Source organism: Chiloscyllium plagiosum, unplaced genomic scaffold (genome assembly GCF_037043375.1).
Source record: "Chiloscyllium plagiosum isolate Xiang-an unplaced genomic scaffold, Cpla_swu_hap1 HiC_scaffold_6, whole genome shotgun sequence".
NCBI lineage: Eukaryota > Metazoa > Chordata > Chondrichthyes > Orectolobiformes > Hemiscylliidae > Chiloscyllium > Chiloscyllium plagiosum.
Window position 1 is genome coordinate 56,660,052 of NW_028270144.1, and position 20,874 is coordinate 56,680,925.

The window sequence follows — 20,874 nt, forward strand, 5'->3', positions numbered from 1 at the left end:
GAAGAAGGATATTGAGGATAGTGAGAAATGTGTGGAGCATGCTAATATGGTAGGGCATTTTGAGATCAAGAAAGAAGTGGTGATGGGTCTCTTGAAGACCATTAAGGTGAAAATTCACCAGACTCAATGATATCTACCCCAGGTTGAGACAGGCAAGAAAGGAGATTGCTGGGACCTTGACCAAGATTTTTGTATCCTTGCTCGCTCCTGGAGAGGCCCCAGTGGACTGACGAGTAGCTAATGTTGTTCCTCTCTTCTTGAAGAGAAATGGGGATAATCTAGGAAATTATGGACAGTTGAGTGTCACATCAGTGGTTGCGAAGCTATTGGAGAAAATTCTTAGGGATAGAATTTACACTCATTCAGAAAAGCATGGCCTAATGAAGGTTGTGAAAGGAAACAGCGGGATATCAATCAGTTACAGATATGGGTGGAGAAATGGCAGATGGACTTTACTTGGGTAAGTGTGATGCACTGCATTTTGGGAGATCAAATGTTAAAAGAAAAATATGCAGTTAATGGCACGACCCTGAACAGCACTGATATATAGAGGGATCTTGGAGTTCAAGTCCATAGTTCCCTGAAAGTCCGTACTTTCCACATAAGTAGACAGAGTAGTAAAGAAGCTGTATGGCATGCTTGCCTTGATTGGTTGGGGAACTGAGTACAAGAGTCAAGAATTATATTACAGCTTTATAAGACTTTGGTTAGGTTGTACTTGAGTATTGCATTCAATTCTGATCACCACATTACAGGAAGGGTATGGAGGCTTTAAGAGGGTGCGGATGAAAAGATGTTTACCAGGATGCTGCCTGGATTAGAGGGAGTGAGCAATATGGAGAGGCTAAAAAAACTCAGGCTGTTTTCTCGGGTGCAGCAGAGGCTGAGGGGACACTTGATAGAAGGGCTTCATTCCTGATGAAGGGCTTTTGCCCAAAACATTGATTTTCCTGCACCTCGGATGGTGCCTGACCTGCTGTGCTTTTCCAGCACCACTCTAATCTTGACTCTAATTTCCAGCATCTGCAATACCCGCTTTTGCACGACACTTGATAGAAATTTATAAAATTATGAGATGCATAGATACGGTTGATGGTCAGAATCTTTTTCTGAGAGGTAAAATGTTTAATACTGGGGGGCATCCATTTAAGGTGAGAGGGGGAAAGTTTAAAGGAGTGTGAAGTGCAAGTATTTTACACAGAGAGTGATAGGAGCCTAGAATGCGCTATCAGGGGTAGTGTTGGAGGTAGATAGAATAGGGGCATTTAAGAGACTTTTAGATAAGTACATGAATATGCAAGGAATGGAGGGATATGGAACAAGGACAGGCAGAAAGGATTAGCTTAATTTGGCAGCATGTTCAACACAACATCATAGGCTATGTTCTCTGAGAGGGGGAAGTTTTTTTCTTAAACAGAGTAGTAGGAGTCTGGAGCACACTGCCTGGCATCATGTTTGACACAACATTGTGGGTCGAAGGACCCACTCCTGTGCTGTACTGTTCTACGTAAGTTCAATATTACTGTTTTGCTCTTGCACGCCATGTACCTATTAATAAGCCAAGAATATCTTACACTCCACTTACTGCCCTCTCTATTTGTCCAGCCACTATTAAGATTTGCGCACATCTATTCCCAGATCCTACTGCTTCTGCACCACCTTTAGAATTGTAGCCCTATTTTATATTATCTTTCAATGTTCTTCTGATTAAAATGTACCACTTCATGCTTCTCTGCTTTGAAATTATCTCTATCAATCTGTCCACTCCACCAAATTGTCCGTTCTTTATGGTGTACTGACCTGTCTTTAAAAATTACAATTCTTCCAGGTTTTATGTCATCTGCAAACTTTGATATTGCCTCTAGCACATCAAGATCTGGTCATTAATGTAGATCAGGAAAAGCAAGGGTCCCAAAATCTCCCTCCAGCCCAAAAAATATCCATTAACCTATTACTTTCTGTTTGCCATCACTCAGCCAGTTTTGTATCCATGTTGCTACTGATCCTTTTTCCATGACATATAAAAACTTTCCTTAAAGATTTATAATGTGGAACTGCAAGAAATGCCTTCTGAAAGTTTGTGTACACCACAATACTGAGCCTGTTACCTATTCAAAAAACTCCAAGTTAGTTAAATGTTATTTCACCTTTAGAAATCCATTGTGACTCTTCAATCCACCTTCTCCCATATAACAACTAATTCTAGTCCAAATAATTATCTCTAGAAGCTTCTCGACCCCTGAAGTTAAACTGACTTCTCTATCATTGTTGGGCTTGTCCTTAAAAGCTTTCTAGCACCAACTCAGAGTCTAGAGAAGACGGAGAGGTTTTAATCAATGTCCCTGCAATTTCCACTCTCACTCCCTTCTAACTATGGACGGCACGGTGACTCAGTGGTTAGCACTGTTGTCTCACAGCCCCAGGAAACTGGGTTCGATTCCAGCCTTGGCTGATTGTCTGTGTGGAGTTTGCACATTCTCCCCATATCTGTGTGGGTGCTCCAGTTTCCAAAGATGTGCAGATCAGATGAATTGGCCAAGCTAAATTGTCCATGGTGTTAGGTGCATTAGTCAGGGGTAAATATAGGATAGGGGATTGGGTCGGGGTGGGTTACTGTTCGGAGGGTCGGTGTGCACTTATTGAGCCAAAGGACCTGTTTCCATACTGTAGGGAATCTAATCTCATCTAATCTAACTCTAGAATCCTTCTCATCTGGTCCCAGTATCTTATCAACTTTAAGTAACACCCTATTCAACCCTTCTAACGATAAAGTTGTCTCCTCTGTCATCATGGCCTGGGTAGCATCTCTGTCATTGATAAACATTGATACAACAAAATCAAAGCTGAGAACCAACTATTCAGGGTTATGTAACTTGTTAAATGTTTGGCAGGAAGCAAAGAATGGTGGATAGTATTGTTAATATAAGATGGAATAGCAAGAATTGACCTCAGACTGAAAGATATAAAATCCATATGGCTCGAGAAAGAAATCATAAGGGAAGGATGTCACTGGTAAGTCAATTGAACCCTCACAATAGCAATTCAGTAGGACAGAGAATAAATCAGGAGTTGATGAAAAAGTTTATTAAAGCGAAACAGTAGGATATAGAACAGTTGGAAAGTTGACCAGAGAAATGGCAGATGGAGTTTACTTTGGACCAGTGAGGCACTGCATTTTGGGAGGTCGAATGGGGAAGATGAAACTATATAGCAAATGGCAGGACCCTTAGGAGCATTGATATATAGAAGGATCTTGGGGTCCAAGTCCATAGCTCCTGTGAGTGGCAACACCAGTGAATAAACGTGGTAAAGTTGATGTATGGTATGTAGGGCATTGAGTTGAACAGTTGACAAGTCACGTTGCAGATGCAGATGAGACTTAATTAGGTGATATTTCGTGTATTGTCATTACATTATATTTTCGTGTATTGTCATTACATTTCGTGTATTGTCATTACATTTGGATGAGCAGAGGGATCTTGGTGTCCATGTACACAGATCTCTGAAAGTTGCCACCCAGGTAAATAGTGCGGTGAGGAAGGCATATGGCGTACTGGCTTTTATTGGTAGAGGAATTGAGTTCCGGAGTCCTGAGGTCATGATGCAGTTGTATAAGACTCTGGTGCGGCCGCATCTGGAATATTGTGTGCAGTTTTGGTCGCCATACTATAGGAAGGATGTGGAGGCACTGGAACGGGTGCAGAGGAGGTTTACCAGGATGTTGCCTGGTATGGAAGGAAGATCGTATGAGGAAAGACTGAGACACTTGGGGCTGTTTTCATTAGAGAAAAGAAGGTTTAGGGGTGACTTGATTGAGGTGTACAAGATGATTAGGGGGTTAGATAGGGTTGACAGTGTGAACCTTTTCCCGCGTATGGAGTCGGGTATTACAAGGGGGCATAGCTTTAAATTAAGGGGGGGTAGATATAGGACTGAAGTTAGGGGTAGGTTCTTCACTCAGCGAGTCGTAAGTTCATGGAATGCCCTGCCAGTAGCAGTGGTGGACTCTCCCTCTTTATGGGCATTTAAGCGGGCATTGGATAGGTATATGGAGGATAGTGGGTTAGTATAGGTTAGGTGGGCTTGGATCGGCGCAACATCGAGGGCCAAAGGGCCTGTACTGCGCTGTATTCTTCTATGTTCTATGTTCTATTATAGGAAGGATGTGGAGGCTTTGAAGAGGGTATGGAAGAGGTTGGCCAGAATGTTGCCTGGATTAGAGTGTATTAGCTACAAGGAGAATTTGGACAATCTTCAATTGTTTTCAGTACAGTGTCAGGGGCTGAGGGGAGACTTGATAGAAGTATTAAAAATTATGAGAGGCATGAATAGGGTGGATAGTTAAAATCTTTTTCCCAGGGTAGAAATGTCAAATACTAGGGGGATACGTTTAAGGCAAGAGGGGTAAAGTTTAAAGGAGATGTGTGAGGAAAGATTTCTTTTTACAGAGGGGGGTAGCTGCTTGGAATGTGCTGAAAAATGTGTTGCTGGAGAAGCGCAGCAGGTCAGGCAGCATCCAAGGAGCAGGAGAATCGACGTTTCGGGCATAAGCTTATGCATAAGCTCCTGCTCCTTGGATGCTGCCTGACCTGCTGCGCTTATCCAGCAACACATTTTTCAGCTCTGATCTCCAGTAAGTGCAGTCCTCACTTTTTTCCCGCTTGGAATGTGCTACCAGGGGAAGTGTTAGAAGTAGATCCATTACCAAAATTTAAGAGATATTTAGACATACACATGAACAGACAGGGAATAAAGAGATACAGACCATGTGTAGGCAGATTGAATTAGTTTAGAATGGCATCATGGTGAACACAAATGTGGTGAGCCAAAGGGCCCGTTCCTGTGCTTTACTGTTCTACCTTTTCTTACCTCTGCTTTACTGTTCTATGATGTGGATATGTTAGAAAACGCAATAAACTAATCACAGGTGACTTTAATCTTCAAGTAGACTGGGACAGTCAGATTAGCAGAGGTAGCCATGAGGAAGAATTCATAGGGTGTATTCGGGATAGTTTTCTAGCACAAAATATTGTAGATCCAACTAGAGATCAAGCTATGTTAGATCTGATAGCATGTTGTGAGGTAGATTTAATAAATAATATCAGACTAAAAGATCCCCTAGGAAATAGTGATCATTACATGGTAGAATTTAGCATTCAGTTTGAGAGGGAGGAAACAGCGATGCTAAGCTTAGATAAAGGTAGAAAGCAATGAGGCAGAGCTGGCTGGCGTGAACTGCGAAAGGAGTTTAGCAGCAATGATAGTTGAGGAACAATGGCAGGCATGTAAGAAAATAGTTAATGACTCACATAAAGCTATGTCCCAGTAATTATGAAGAAGTCTCGGAAGGGGATAGTTCAACCATGGTTAATCAGGATAACAACAAACTGAATTAAATAAAAACATATTTTGCCAAAGATTAGTGGCAAGCCAGATGATTCACAAAATTTTAATAAGCAACAAAGGAAGACCAAAAAACATTAAAAGAGGGAAATAATAAAGTTTGAGGGTAAAAATTATATTAAGATAGACAACAAGAACGTCTTTATGTAGATTATTAAAGTATAAAAGAAAGTGGTGTTACATCTCTACAAATGAGTTGTCAGGCCACATTTAGAGTCATACAGATGTATAGCATGGAAACAGACCCTTCGGTCCAACCCATCCATGCCGACCAGATATCCCAACCCAATCTAGTCCCACCTGCCAGCATCCACCCCATATCCCTCCAAACCCTTTCTATTCATATATCCATCCAAATGCCTCTTAAATGTTGCAATTGTACCAGCCCCCACCACATCCTCTGCAGCTCATTCCATTCACGTACCACCCTCTGGTGAAAAAGTTGCCCCTTAGGTCTCTTTTGTATCTTTTCCCTCTCACCCTAAACCTATGCCCTCTAGTTCAGGACTCCCCGACCCCAGGGAAAAGACTTTGTCTATTTATCCTATCCATGCCCTCATAATTTTGTAGACCTCTATAAGGTCACCCCTCAGCCTCTGACGCTCCAGGGAAAACAGCGCAGCTTGTTCAGCCATTCCCGATAGCTCAAATCCTCCAACCCTGGCAACATCCTTGTCAATCTTTTCTGAACCCTTTCAAGTTTCACAACATCTTTCCTATAGGAAGGAGACCAGAACTGCATGCAATATTCCAACAGTGGCCTAACTAATGTCCTGTACAGCGGCAACATGACCTTCCAACTCCTGTACTCAGTACTCTGATCAATAAAGGAAAGCATACCAAACGCCTTCTTCACTATCCTACCATTAAGTGTATAAGTCCTGCTAAGATTTGCTTTCCCAAAATGCAGCACCTCGTATTTATCTGAATTAAACTCCATCTGGCACTTCTCAGCCCATTGGCCCATCTGGTCCAGATCTTGTTGTAGTATTGCGTTGACTTTTGGGAACATTATTTAAGGAAGGATGTTAAAGCCCTGGAGAAAGTGCAAGGAGATTTCCAAGAATGATACCAGGAATGAGGGATTTTACATATGAGGAAAGATTAGAGATATTGGGCGTAATCTTTTCTGCTCCAAGGTGACCTTATTGAGGTGTTCAAAATTGTTCACAATTTTGACAGGTAAAAGAAGGATATTTTGTTTCCACTCCTTGGTATGTCAATAACTAGAGGTCACAATTTCAAGACTGTTAGCCAGAGAGCTAGGATTGTGCTGAGGAGAAACTTCTTTACTCAGAGTTGTTAGAATTTGGAATAAACTGACTGGGATAGTTTTGGAGGTGGAACCCATCAGAGGTTTTAAAAAAAAGAGCTGGCTGTATACTTTAAAGTGATGAATTTAAGGGCTGTGGAGATTGGGCTTCAGGATGGGACTAGCTGGGAAAGCTCTTTTGGGAGCCAGTACAGACCCGATAGGTCAAATGGCCTCCTTCTGTACTGTAGAATTCTATGATTTAAAAAAAAGATATTAAAGAAAGGAAGCCAAGAGCGAACATAGGCTCGTTAGAGAATGAGGCTGAGGAAATAATAATGGGGAACTAGGAAATGGCAGAGGAGTTGAAATAGTTGTCACAGTAAAAAACACTAAAAGCATTATATAATGACCAAATATTCGAGAGAGAAAAGGAGAAGGGGAAATAAATACAACAATTACCATGAGAAAAATACTTAGGAAACTAAAGGGACTAAGGACCATTAAGTCTACTGGGCTTGATGGAATGCATCCAGGATATTAAAGGAAGACTATGCTAGGTACGGAAGGTTTGAGTTATAAAAGAAAGATTGGATAGGCTGGGACATTTTTCATTCGAGCGTAGAAGATTGAGTGGTGGCCTTATAGAAGTTTACAAAATCATGAGGGGTACAGATCCTTAGATCTGAAAAAAGTCCCAGAGGTTTGGAAAACTGTCAATATAACACCTTTAATTAAAAAGGGAAGGACAGACCAAAAAGTAATAACACATCATTTAGTCTAATGCCTGTTACCTAGGAAAATGTTAGAGACTATTATAAAGAATGTAATAGCAGAACATGTTGAAATACATAATATGATCCAGCTGAATTAGTGTGGCATCATCAAAAGTAAAGCACACCTGACAAATTTATTAGAATTCTTTGAGGAACTAACAAGATATGGGGAAAATCAATACATGAGTGGATGCAATATATTTGGATTTTCAAAAAGGGTTTGTTGAGTTAGTCTACTTGATAATGACATGAGCCTATGATGTTGTTTGTAGTTTTATTAGCATGGATAGGGGGATCGGCTAATGAATAGAAGACAGAAAGATGGGATAAGGTGGGGAGGAGGGACTTTCAATATGGCAACGCATGAGTCGAACTTTCAAAAAGTTGATTGGAATTGACTGTTTACAGATAAAAAGATGACTGACAAGTGGGAACCTTTCAAGGGTGTGATGACAAGAGTTTAGAGGCATTATGTTCTTGTTAGAGTGAAAGGTAAGGCTGACAAGATTGAGAAACAATGGATGAATAAAGGTATTGAGGTTTCCTCAAAAATAAAAGAGAATCTTATTTTAGATATCGACATCTTGGTTCAATTGAATCTTCTTATAACATAAAGAGTGTAGGGGCATTCTTAAGAAATAAATCAGGAAGGCAAAAAAAGGGGATATGATATAGCATAGGCAGGTAAGGTTAAAGATAATCCAAAGAGATTCTACAAATACATGAAGAGCAAGAGGGTAACTAGAGACAGAGTAGAGCCTCTTAAAGATCAAGGAGGTCGTCTTTGTATTGAGTATTTTGCATCAGTTTTTACAGTGAAGAAAGAAATGGAGGCTACAGAGCTCAGAAATAAATGTTGATGTTTTAAAAATAACTGAACAGTGTGATGCTGGAAAAGCACAGCCAGTCAGGCAGCATCCAAGGAGCAGGAGAATTGACGTTGAGCATAAGCCCTTCATCAGGAATGAGGCTCGGACTGGAAGCCTGTTACTAGCAGTGTTCCACAGGGATTGATTCTGGGTCTTCTTTTATTTGTCAATTAATATAATCAGCATATAGTGGCATGGTTAGTAAGTGTGTGAACAACATCAAAATTGGTAGCATAGTAGACAATGAAGAAGGTTTTCTAAGATTACAAAGGGATCTTGATCATATGGGTCAATGGGCTGAAAAATGGCAGATGGAATTCAATCGGGATAAATATGAAGTGTTGCATTTTGGTTCAATGAACAAGGGTAGGGTTTATACAATTGAGGGTAGGGCCTTGGATAGTGTTGCAGAACTGAGAGAACTAGGGGCTCATGTATATAATTCTTTAAAGTTTGTGTCACATATAGAAAGGGTGGTTTGAAAGATGTTTGGCATGTTTCCCTCATTGCTCAGACCTTTGAGTAGACAAGTTGGGAAGTCATGTTGAGGTTTTATAGAACATTGGTGATGTCTCTTTAGGAATACTGTGTTCAATTCTTGTCGTCCAGTTATAGGGAGGACATTACTGAGCTAGAGAGTGGTCAGACGAGATTTACCAGAATGCTGCCAGGTATGGAAAGTTTGAGTTACAAAGAAAGGTTGAATAGACTGGGACTTCTTTCACTGGAGCATAGGAGGTTGAAAGGAGACTTAATATAAGTTTATAAAATCATGAGGGTTATAGATAGAGTTAATGGGAGGCATTTTTTCCCGAGGATGGGGGATATCAAGATGAGGGGGCACATTCTTCCAATGTGAGGACAGAGATTCAAAAAAAGACATGAGACTTTTTTTACACAGAGGGTGGTTTGTGTATGGAATGAACTCAGAATCACAGAATCCCTACAATGTGAAAGCAAGCCATTTGGCCATTATGGGCGGCACGGTGGCAGAGTGGTTAGCACTGTTGCCTCACAGCGCCAGAGACCCGGGTTCAATTCCCGCCTCAGGCGACTGACTGTGTGGAGTTTGCACGTTCTCCCCGTGTCTGCGTGGGTTTCCTCCGGGTGCTCCGGTTTCCTCCCACAGTCCAAAGATGTGCAGGTTAGGTGAATTGGCCATGCTAAATTGCCCGTAGTATTAGGTAAGGGGTAAATGTAGGGGTATGGGTGGGTTGCGCTTCGGTGGGTCGGTGTGGACTTGTTAGGTCGAAGGGCCTGTTTCCACAATGTAATGTAATGTAATCTAATCTAATGGCTCATCGAGTCTACACCGACTCTGAAGATGCAGACCCATCCCTACTCTATTTCCCATGGCTTCCTGAGGAAGTGGCGGATGTGATACAATTACAACATTTCAACAACATCTGGATAGGTACATGAATAGGAAAGATTTCGAGAGGTATGGACCAACAGCAGGCAGGCAGGACTAGTGTAGTTTCTATTTCTGTGCTGTATCACTATGTCACTAGTGGTGCCACTGGGACCACCATTATTTACAATATACGTGAATGACTTGGATGAGGAAAGTGTATATGCCACATCAAAATTGCAAAACAGATGGGAAGACAAGTGATGAAGATGACACAAAGATTCCGCAGAGACAACAGAGACACTTACTGTTAAGTAAGTGGGCAAAACCTTGGCCGGTAGAACAGAATGTGGTAAAATGAGGCAGGAATAATAGCAGAGCTGAATGTTATTTAAATGGAAAGGGATATAACAGAGGGACTTGAGAGTCCTTGTGCATAAATCACAAAAAGCTACAAGATACAAGATCAGCAGGTACTGGGGAAGCCAATGGAATTTTGGCCCTTCTATATGTTCTATATTTCAAATATAATGGAGTTTGAAACTAAAGATGTCTTGCTAAAATTATAAAAGGCACTAGTCAGACCACAGTGGAATTACTGTAAAAGGAAACAAACTAAGGAAGAATGTACTGGCAGTGGAGGCAATTGGGAGAAGGTTCACTGGATTGATCCTAGGTATTGAATAAATGTCTTCTGAAACATGGTTGAGAGAGTTGGTCCTGTTTTCTTTGAAATTTAGAAGCATGTCCATCTATAGCCTGTAACATCCTTCTGCACTATCAACAACTCTATCGACCTTCGTGTCATCCATAAATTTACTAACCCATCCTCCTATGCTGTCAACCAGGTCATTTATAAAAATGACAAACAGCAGTGGACCCAAAACAGATCACTGTGGTACACCACTAGTAACTGAACTCCAGGATGAACATTTCCCATCAATCACCACTCTTTGTCTTCTTTCAGCTAGCCAATTTCTGATCCAACTCGCTAAATCACCCTCAATCCCATGCCTCCATATTTTGTGCAAGACCTTACTGTGGGGAACCTTACCAAATGCCTCACTGAAATCCATATACACCACATCAACTGCTTTACCCTCATCCACCTGTTTGGTCACCATCTCAAAGAACTCAATAAGCTTTGTGAGGCATGATCCACCCTTCACAAAACCATGTTGACTATCCCCAATCAACTTATTCCTCTTGAGATGATTATAAATGCTACTTCTTTAAACCTTTTTCCAACACTTTACCCAAAGTAAGGCTCACCAGGGTTGTCTCTACTCCCTTTCTTGAACAAGGGAGCAACATTTGCTAACCTGCAGTCTTCTGGCACTATTCCTGTAGATAATGATAACATAGAGATTAAAGTCAAAGGCTCAACAATCTCCTCCCTGGCTTCCCAGAGAATCCTAGGATAAGTCCCATCCGGTCCAGGGGATTTATTTATTTTCACAGAATTGTTAACACCTCCTCCTTGTGAACCTCAATCTCATCTTGTCTAGTAGCCTGTATCTCTGTAAGCACCTCAACAACATTATCTTTTACTACTGTGAATACTGACGAAAAATATTCATTTAGCGTTTTCCCCCATCTCCTCTGTCTCCATGCACAATTTCCCACTACTATCCTTGATTGGCCCTAATCTTACTCCAGTTATTCTTTTATTCCTGATATACCTATAGGAAGTTTAGGGTTTTTCTTGATCAAATCCACCAATGACTTCTTATGTCCCCTCCTGGCTCTTCTCAGTTCTCTCTTTAGGTCTTTCCTGGCTAACTTGTAAATCTCAAGCACCCTAACTGAGCCTTCGCATCTCACCCTAACATAAGCTTTCTTCTTCCTCTTGATAAGAGAGTCAACTTCTTTAGTAACAACGGCTCCAACGCTTGACAACTTCCTCCCTGCCTGACAGATACAGACTTATCTGCAGTAGCTGTTCCTTGAATAAGCTCCACATTTTAGTTTCCTTCCCTATCCTAGCCATCCTAAACCTTGCCTAATCGCATCATAATTGCCTTTTCCCCAGATATAACTCTTGCCCTGCAGTATATACCTATCCCTTTCTATAACAAAGTAAACACAACCGAATTGTGGTCACTATCACAAAAGTGCTCACCTACCTCCAATTCTAACCCCTGGCTGGGTTCATTACCCAGTACCAAAACCAATGTGGCCTCGCCCCTTGTTGGCCTGTCTACATACTGTGTCAGGAAACCCTCCTGCACACTTTGGACCAAAAACTGACCCATCTAAATTACTTGAACTATAGTATTTACAGTCAATATTTGGAAAGATAAAGTCCCCCATAACAACTATCCTATTGCCAGCCTGTCCAGAATCCTATCCAGAATCATCTTTGCTATCCTTTCCTCTACATCTCTGGAACTATTCGGAGGCCAATAGAAAACTCCCAATAGGATGACCTATCTTTTCCTGTTTCTAATCTCAGCAGACTATTCCTCAAACATCCTTTCCACAACCGTAATATTGTCCTTGACTAACAATGCTGCCACCCGCCCCAACCTCCCCTTACCATCTTCTGTGTTATTACTAAAACATCTAAATCTTGGAACCTGCAACAATCCATTCCTGTCCCTACTCTACCCATGTCTCCGAAATGGCCACAACTTCGAAATCCCAGTTACCAACCCATGCTGCAAGTTCATGGAGGACATGTGAACATCTTTTCCACATTCATTCTGTACAGTCCCCTCAATTTTCTTTACATTTCAATCAGATAACTCCTTATCTTTCTAAACTTTATCAAGTACAGAGCTAGAGTCTTCAACTGATCCACAAATGACAAGCCCTTCATCCCCATTCACTTGTAATTCTCCTCTGGACCCCATCCAATGCTAGCACATCCTTTCTTAAATAATAGGCCCAAAACTACTCACAATATTCCAAATGTGGTCTGACGAGAGCCTTATCCAGCCTCAGCTGTACATCTGTGGTCTTGTATTACAGAACCCTTGAAACTAGGAGAAGGTGAGGACTGCAGATGCTGGAGATCAGAGCTTAAAAATGTGTTGCTGGAAAAGTGCAGCAGGTCAGGCAGCATCAAAGGATCAGGAGAATCGACGTTTCGGGCATAAGCCCTTCTTCAGGAATTCCTGAACACATTTTTAAGTTCAGAACCCTTGAAACAAATGCCAACAATTCATTTGCCTTCCTTACAGCCAGCCAAAATTGCACATAACTCTTAAGAGAATCCTGCAGTAGGACATCCAAGTCGATTTGTGCTTGACTTCCAAAGCCTTTCTCCATTTAGAAAATACTCTATGCCTCTATTCTTCCTACCAAAATGCACAACCTCAAAACTTCCCACATTGTATTCCATCTGCCACACCTCCCCATTTCCTCAACACTACCTGTCCCTCCACCTACCTTTGTCTCATCTACAAACCTGGCAACAATGCCTTCAGCTCCTTCGTCCGGATCATTAATGCATGACATGAACAGTTAAGGTCCCAACATTGACACCCAGCACAACTCTACTAGTCACCAACTGCCATCCTGGAAAAGACCCCTTTATCCTCATTCTTGTGCTTCAGCCAGTCAGCCAATCGTCTATTCATGCAAGTGGCTTGCCCCTAAAACCATAGGCTCTTACCTCATTTAGCAGCTTCCTGTGTAGCATCTTGTCAAAAACCTTCTGGAAATCCATACAAATGATGTACATTGGCTTGCCTTTGTCTAAACTTGTCATCAGCTCGTCAAAGAATTTTAACAGGTCTGTCAAGCATGACCACCCCTTGATGAAGCTGTGCCAACACTGCCATATTCACCATGCATTTCCAAGTATTCTACAATCTCAGAGTGATTGAATCATACAACATGGAAAGACAACGGTCAGTCCAACCAGTTCATGCCAACCATAATCCAAAATTAAACTAGTCCCACCTGGAGTCCAAAATCTAGCTGAGGTCAGGCTAACTAGATTCCCATCTTCTGCCTTCCTCCCTTTTTAAACAGGGGTATTACATGAGCTTGCAGGACTTGGGTGTCATTGGTTGGGCCAGCATTTATTGTCTGTCCCTAGTTACATTGAGGCAGTGGTGGTGAGCTGCCTTCTTGAACCACTGCAGTCCATGTCACATAGGTAAACCCTCAACACCACAAAGCTGCATCCAGGACTTTGACCCAGAGATACTAAAGGAACAGCAATATATTTCTGAGTCAGGTTGGTGAGTGGCTTAGAGTGGAGTTTGCAGGGGATGTGGCTCCCAAGTATCTGCTGCTTTTGTCCTTCTAGATAGCAATGGTCATGAGTTTGGAAGGTCTTGTAGATAATTCACTGCTACCACCTGTGGATGTGGTGCCAATCATGTTGGCTGCTTTGATTTGAATGGTGTCAAACTTCTGGAGCATTTTTGGAACTGGACCATGATCAGTTCAATTTCTGTCAATAGTGAAGTACCAAAATGTCGATAGCGGAACATTCATTGATAATAATGCCAAGGGGCAACGGTTAGATAGTCTGTACTGGAGGCAGTCGTTCTCTGGTATTTTGCAGCATGATGTTACAGGCCTCTTTTCAGCTCAAGCTTGGATATTGTCCACTTTTTGCTCCATTTTGCACATGGTCTTTTTCGGTGTCTGAAGAATTGTGAATGGTGCTGAATATTGTGTAATTATTGATGAATGTCCCCACTTATGATGTTATGATGGTTTAGAGCCATTGCATGATCACAGTACATTGATGAGGCAGCTAAAGATGGTTGGTCCTAGGAGAAAGTGAGGTCTGCAGATGCTGGAGATCAAAGTTGAAACTTTATTGCTGGAACAGCACAGCAGGTCAGGCAGCATCCAGGGAACAGGAGATTCGACGTTTCGGGCACAGGCCCTTCTTCAGGAATGAGCAGAGAGTGTTCAGCAGGAGAAGATAAAAGGTAGGGAGGAGGGACTTGGAGGAGGGGCGTTGGAAAAGTGATAGGTGGAAAGAGGTCAAGGTGAGGGTGATAGGTCGGAGTAGGATGGAGGCGGAGAGGTCAAGAAGAAGACTGCAGGTCAGGAAGGCGGTGCCGGGCTGGAGGGATTCGGCTGAGACAAGGTGGGGGGAGGGGGGATGAAGAAACTGGTGAAGTCCAAGTTCACCAGTTGGAGGGTGGTTGGAGGGTTCCCAGTCGGAAGATAAGACGCTCCTCCTCCGACCGTCGCATTGTTGTGGTTTGGCGGTGGATGAGTCCAATGACCTGCATATCCTCGGTGGAGTGGGAGGGGGAGTTGAAATGCTGTGCTACAGGGTGGTTGGGTTGGTTCGTCCGGGTGGCCCAGAGGTGCTCTCTGAATCGCTCCGCAAGTAGGCGGCCTGTCTCCCCAATATAGAGGAGGCCACACCGGCTGCAGCGGATGCAGTAGATGATGTGGGTGGAGGTGCAGGTGAATCTGTGGCGGATATGGAAGTTTCCTTTGGGGCCTTGGAGAGAAGTGAGGGGGGAGGTGTGGGCGCAAGTGTTACACCTCCTGCGGTTGCAAGGGAAGGTGCCAGGAGTGGAGGTTTACAATCCTGAGGAACTCCTGAAGCCATGACCTGGGGCTGAGATGACCAACCTCCACCAACTACAATGAACTTCCTATGTGCCAATTGTGACTCAAACAGCAGAGACTTTACTCCCGATAACCACTGATTCCAGTTTTGCTGGAGCTCCTTTACACTACACTTACTTAAATATGACTTTGATGTCAAAGACAGTCATGGTCAACTCACAAGATATATGCAGAAAGGTTGTTTCCTCTATGAGGGAGAATCGAGAACCAGATGTATCATCTCAAAATTAGTGGGTATCCATTTAAGACAGAGGTGAAGTGATACTTCTTCTCTCAGAGGGAAGTGAATCTGTAGAATTCTTTACCACAGAGGGCCATTAAGTATATTCAAAGCTGACACAAACAGGTTTTTAAATCAGTAAGGGAATTAAGCATCATGGGGAAAAGGCAGAAATGTTGAGTTGAGGCTTCTCAGATCAATCACAATCTCATTGAACGGCCTTGCTGGCTCAATGGACTGAAAGATCGACTTCTGCTCCTACATTTTATGGTTTCTTGTTAAAATATTTGTTACATATAGTCATCTTGCAACTGTAATTATAAAATAGTTACATTAGAAAAGAAACCTTTGTGAAACTGTTTTACCTTATGAAGCCACAATGGGATTCTTTCTGCATCATGCTTTGGTAAAGGTCGATGCAATGAAGCCCAGCAGTAGGCATCTACATAAGCTGCTTGTCGCCAAGAGAAAGAACTTGGGGAGAAGCAACTAATTTGGGTACCTGTTTCAAAAGAACAGAAAAGATTATTTAAATGTGCTGAAAATTATAACTAAAATAAGTGGTTTGAAACAGAAAACAGCAATACTAAATGGGTAGTTGTTAGAAATTAGAAATATGATTAGAATAAACTTATCTTTAGTATTCAGCTTGAAATAGGTTGGTGCTATACATGTTATCTCTCAAGAAACAATCCTGTGGAGTAAATATTCTGTCATGTAGCAAGCTTGGAAATGTGCTTCTGCTATAGCAGAAAAGCAACTGGATACATAGTTTGAACAATTAACTATAGATATATTTCAAAGCTATGATAGGATATTCAATTCATCTTATTTAATTAATTGCCCACTGTAGTCTGAGAGTGTTTGTTGGTAAGTGGAATGGGAATTACTTGAGTCATCTCATAATACAAGCTTTTAAAGAATTGTAATAATTAAGGTTTATAATGGCTATCCAGTCCATTAACATAACAGAAAAAATCCTGATATTCACAACTTATGAAGGCAAGTAGGAACAATGGTTGAAAGAAAGCTTGAAGGTCAATGATGAAATGTTGCAGGAGTTTAGAAACTTGCTGTGGAGAAAAGGACAAAGAGAGAGAATAAAAGCGGTCCTGAAGGTTATGCTAATACAGAAAGAGTAGTAATGTCTTCTTCTTCCATATACCAATATCCTGGCAGGGAGCTTTGCTCATTCAATTCAGTTAAAAATCACACACCTGGTTATAATCCAACAGGTTTATTTGGAAGTACAAAGAACCTCGATTATCCAAAGGATGTGGGTGGGGAGTATTTCATTTGGTTAATTGAATGCCAGATAATCATTGCTGGATAACATAGTTAGCCACGCATCAGGACTTTGCAATCTTGTTCGGCTCATCTGAAATTCGGTTAATCGAATGTCGGATAATTGAGGTTCCACTGTACTAGCTTTCAGAGCGCTGCTCCTTTGACAGGCACCTCCGCATCATTATATTCTGGTACACTGTATCTATACTGATAGATAAGGCAAGTGGAGGAATTCGAAGTAGCAGTGTAAATGGAAGGATTGAAGGGGAACATACTGAATGCGAGGAGAGCACGTCAATTAGAGAAGAAAGACAGAGAGGCAGAGTATATAGTAACTCTGAAGAAGTAAATTGCTGGTGAGGTGACTCATGTAGATCCTCCACCCCCCTTGCCACTCCAGAAGCCAGGTGCAGAAAGCACACCACATACTTCCCGTCCCGAAGGGCCGAAAAAATCTGGAATCTGCGTTGTGAATGCTGCCGTTGATGTTAAGGCTGGCTATGGTAGCCTCCATGCTAGCAGTATTGTGCAACCGCCACCTGTGGAACTGACTGGGAGGACAAGGGAGGGTCAAAGAGGTCCCTTGCCCTCCCAGTGAGTGCATCCAGGAATGCCCTGAACCACCTCTGGTTGTTCTGGGCTAGCCCTGGTTGCGGCAAGCAGTCCGGGTGGACCAGAAGACCAGTCCAAAATCTGCCCAGTGGTCAAGAGCCTGCTGGCACCTATCGTGGAGACCACGAGTAGCCTTGATAAAGTCCCAGAGTCCCTCGATTGGGATGAAAGGGAACTTGGTGAGGGGCACTAGACAGTCTCAAACCTCGCTGGAGGCTGACTTCACGTTGTCCCCAGCACCCACTACCGAGCCCAAAACCCCTTCTGTGTGGTCTTCCTCAGATACTGGGCAACACCGACCTTCCAAAGAAGATTCACCCAAATCCATTCCCCTACCCTATTATCCTATATTTACCCCTGACTAATGCACCAAACCTATATGTCCCAGAACATCATCAATAATTTAGCATGGCCAATTCACCTGACCTGCACATCTTTTGGAGTGTGGGAGGAAACCGGAGCACCTGGAGGAAACCCACGCAGACACGGGGAGAATGTGCAAACTCCACACAGACAGTTGCTCGAGGCTGGAATTGAACCTGGATCCAGAGATTCAGAAGATTCAGAGGGTTCAGAAGAGATCTAGCAGGATGTTGCTGAGTATCGAAGATTTGAATTGATAGGCTGGGACATTTTTTTAAATGGAGCATAGAAAGTTGAGAGGCGACCTGATAGAAGTTAATAAAATAATAAGAGGTATAGGTTGAGTTGATGGTGGTTGTCTTTTCCCTTGGATGGGAAATTTCAAGACTAGGGGGCACATTTTTAAGGTGAGAAATTTATAAAAGCCAAATCTCTTACACAAACGGTGATTTGCATGTGGAATGAATTTCCTGAGGAAGTGGTGGATGTGGGTTCAATTACGTTTAAAAAACATTTGGATGGAATAATGTTTGGAGGAATATGGGCCAGGGGCAGGTAGGTGGGATTTGTTAAGTTTGAGATTATGTTTGGGCCTAAGAGTCTGTTTCCGTGCTTAGTGACTCTACGGCTTTGTAGCAATTCGAACCAAGAGGACATATTAACTACAAGGTCCTTGATTGGTCCAGGTTAACAACCTCAGTCAAGAGGCACTGGCTGACCAGTATTAACAGGGGAGTTAAAGCCTCACTTTAGGAGGCTAACTTTGAGCTGCCTGGCCATATCCAGTGTGGAGGAAGAAGTTCTACATGTTAGACTGTGCTGTCAACTCAGTTCTTTTTTGGCTATATAAACCTCTACTTCTACTGTTGCTGCTGCCTGGGCCTACCTGGTTTTGCTGCTGCCATCTCCAGGCCTACCAGTTCTGCCCCCTAGACCCTGCTTAAGAACTGTTGCTGCTACCTGGGACTCCTTGCATGTGAATTGCTGTAGCCTGTGCCCCAACAATATTTGGTGACCCCTCACAGCAACAGACGGCACTTCTCTTCCTCATCCTTTTCTACGTTTACCTCTAGTAACATGGCTAGCGCTAAGGTGACAGGATCTAGCCACACCTATGCCGGAGTAGCTGTGACCTTAGGCTTGGCTGCTTCAGCCCCTTTGGGATCCCATGCCCCTTCAGGCTCCTGACCAAGGGCCTAGGGGTTCAAGCCTACCCACATCCCAACATGAACATCGAGGCCTGCAGCAAGGCTACAGACAATGTGGGTGGCCCACTGGCCATTGTCACTGCAGCGCTGTATTTTTTCTTTTAGACCAAGAGGCAGTGCACCTGGCCGTTGAAAACAGGCTCAATGTGGGCGGGACATATTTGCCTGTTGATCCTCTGGAAGTCACAGCCCAGAGATTGTGATTTCCAGCGTCTTGCCCTTCACTGGCAGTGAGCTCCTCCTCCTCCACTTACAATCACCAGTGGCAATCCTTTCAGGTGTCACGTTGCTCCTGCTCGGACTGAAGGACTCACCCTCAAACATGTTTACTCCTTCCGGCCCCAGGTATTCATTTGCTTTGCCCAGAAAGACGTGACCAAGAGCCCATGGACTTTGCTCCATAAGGCCCTAGCCTACAGCACCTTCCGGATGGCAGATAGTGTGTGGTGCCACCTCTGCCAGGAGGTGGGCACTTTCAGAAGAACTGCCCCATCCTGAAGTCTGCCTAGTATACACTGCCACACCTGTTCCCCCACCCTACCACCAAAACCACACTGGGAGCCCCGCCAAGTGGGACCCAAGCCGGGGGTTGACATCACCATGGTTTCTGGTGCGAAGTGGGTGGGAGTCTGGCCGGAAGGCATGGAGGAAAATTAAACACCGTGAGGTGTCCCCCGCTACAGTTACCACGTGATCCCCATGGAATCGGACAGTGACGCACCCCAGGCGTTACCAGAACCTTGCCCCAGCTCACCAGACTGTGATGTCTCTGCTGCCAGCCCCCATCCTGTGGTGGCCAAAACCGGGTTTTCTTGGCCGGAGCTGGGGCCGTGCCCTCCTCATTATCACCTGACAGCCCAGCAGTAGGGCAGGAAGTGACGCAACTGGGTTTTCCTGCCCTTGCCATGCCCCCTGCCTACTCCAGCTAATAACGTTCATGGAGAAGTGAAGGGAGGGCCTGAAGGCCCCATGACCACTAGGGCAGGCAGGAGAGTGAACACCATCACCACAATTACTGGAAAGAGGCACCGCTCCCTGCAAGGGAACGACTTTCCTGTCGCATGGGTAAGGTGTAGTTCCTCCCCCGGGGTGAGCCCACGGCACTTGCTGACCGTCCTGCCTGTACCACGTCCTGGCCAGTCCGGTGCCCTGGGGGTTGCACCAGACCTCCCACTGCTGCAGGTCCACCCGCCCTCAGCAACAAGCTGGAGCCTCATTCAGGCCACAGTGTGGGCACTATAATTGTAAATCCCACTGAGCCGACTGGTGGAAAGGAGGAAGGTATTTTCCTCAAACCTTCTTCCAGACTGTTTTCACGGCGTCCTAGCCTAGGGAAAGCCCTTTTCTCTGAGTTTCCACAATCTGATGAAAGTGACCCCCAAAACAGGCCTTGATGGAGTGCAACGAGGATGTTCTCGTTGGTGACACAGAGGGTGGTGTCATTGGGGGTTTGGGATCAGCTAATGGCGGCAGACCAGTACCCACTCTCACTGTCGGGGAGGGGCCAGTAGCCACAGAAGACCACCTGGAGAGGGTTTTGGGCTCGGTAGTGGGTGCTGGGGAAATGCAGCATCAGTCTCCGGTGAGGTTTGAGACTCTCTAGTGCCTCTCACCAAGTTCCTTTTCATCCTCATCAAGGGACTCTGGGATTTTATCAAGGTTACTCGTGGTCTCCATGATAGGGGCCAGCTGGCTCTTGACCACTGGGCAGATTTTGGGCTAGTCTTCTGGTCCACCGGACTGCTAGCCACATACCAGGGTCAGCCCAGGACAACCAGAGGTATTCAGGATGTTCCTTGATGCATTCACTGGGAGGGAATGGGACCTCTTTGCCCCTTCCCTGTCCTCCAGTCAGAGTTTTTGTTTAAACAGTTCCACATGTGGTGGTTGCACAACACTGCTGACAATGAAGACTAGCATAGCCAGCCTCAATAGCAGCAGGGAGTCACAACACAGATCCCAGACCTTCCCGTCCCT

The 20,874-nt window shown here is 43.8% G+C and overlaps 1 protein-coding gene across 1 annotated transcript in view; it reads right to left on the reverse strand.

Moving 5' to 3' along the window:
• The window catches only part of panx1a (pannexin 1a), an 84,793-nt gene that overhangs the window by 34,767 nt on the left and 29,152 nt on the right, over positions 1–20,874 (reverse strand). Inside the window, exon 2 of the mRNA XM_043691504.2 lies at positions 15,793–15,929. Within this exon, the coding sequence (XP_043547439.1) occupies positions 15,793–15,929 (137 nt within the window). The remainder of the gene's footprint in view (positions 1–15,792; positions 15,930–20,874) is intronic.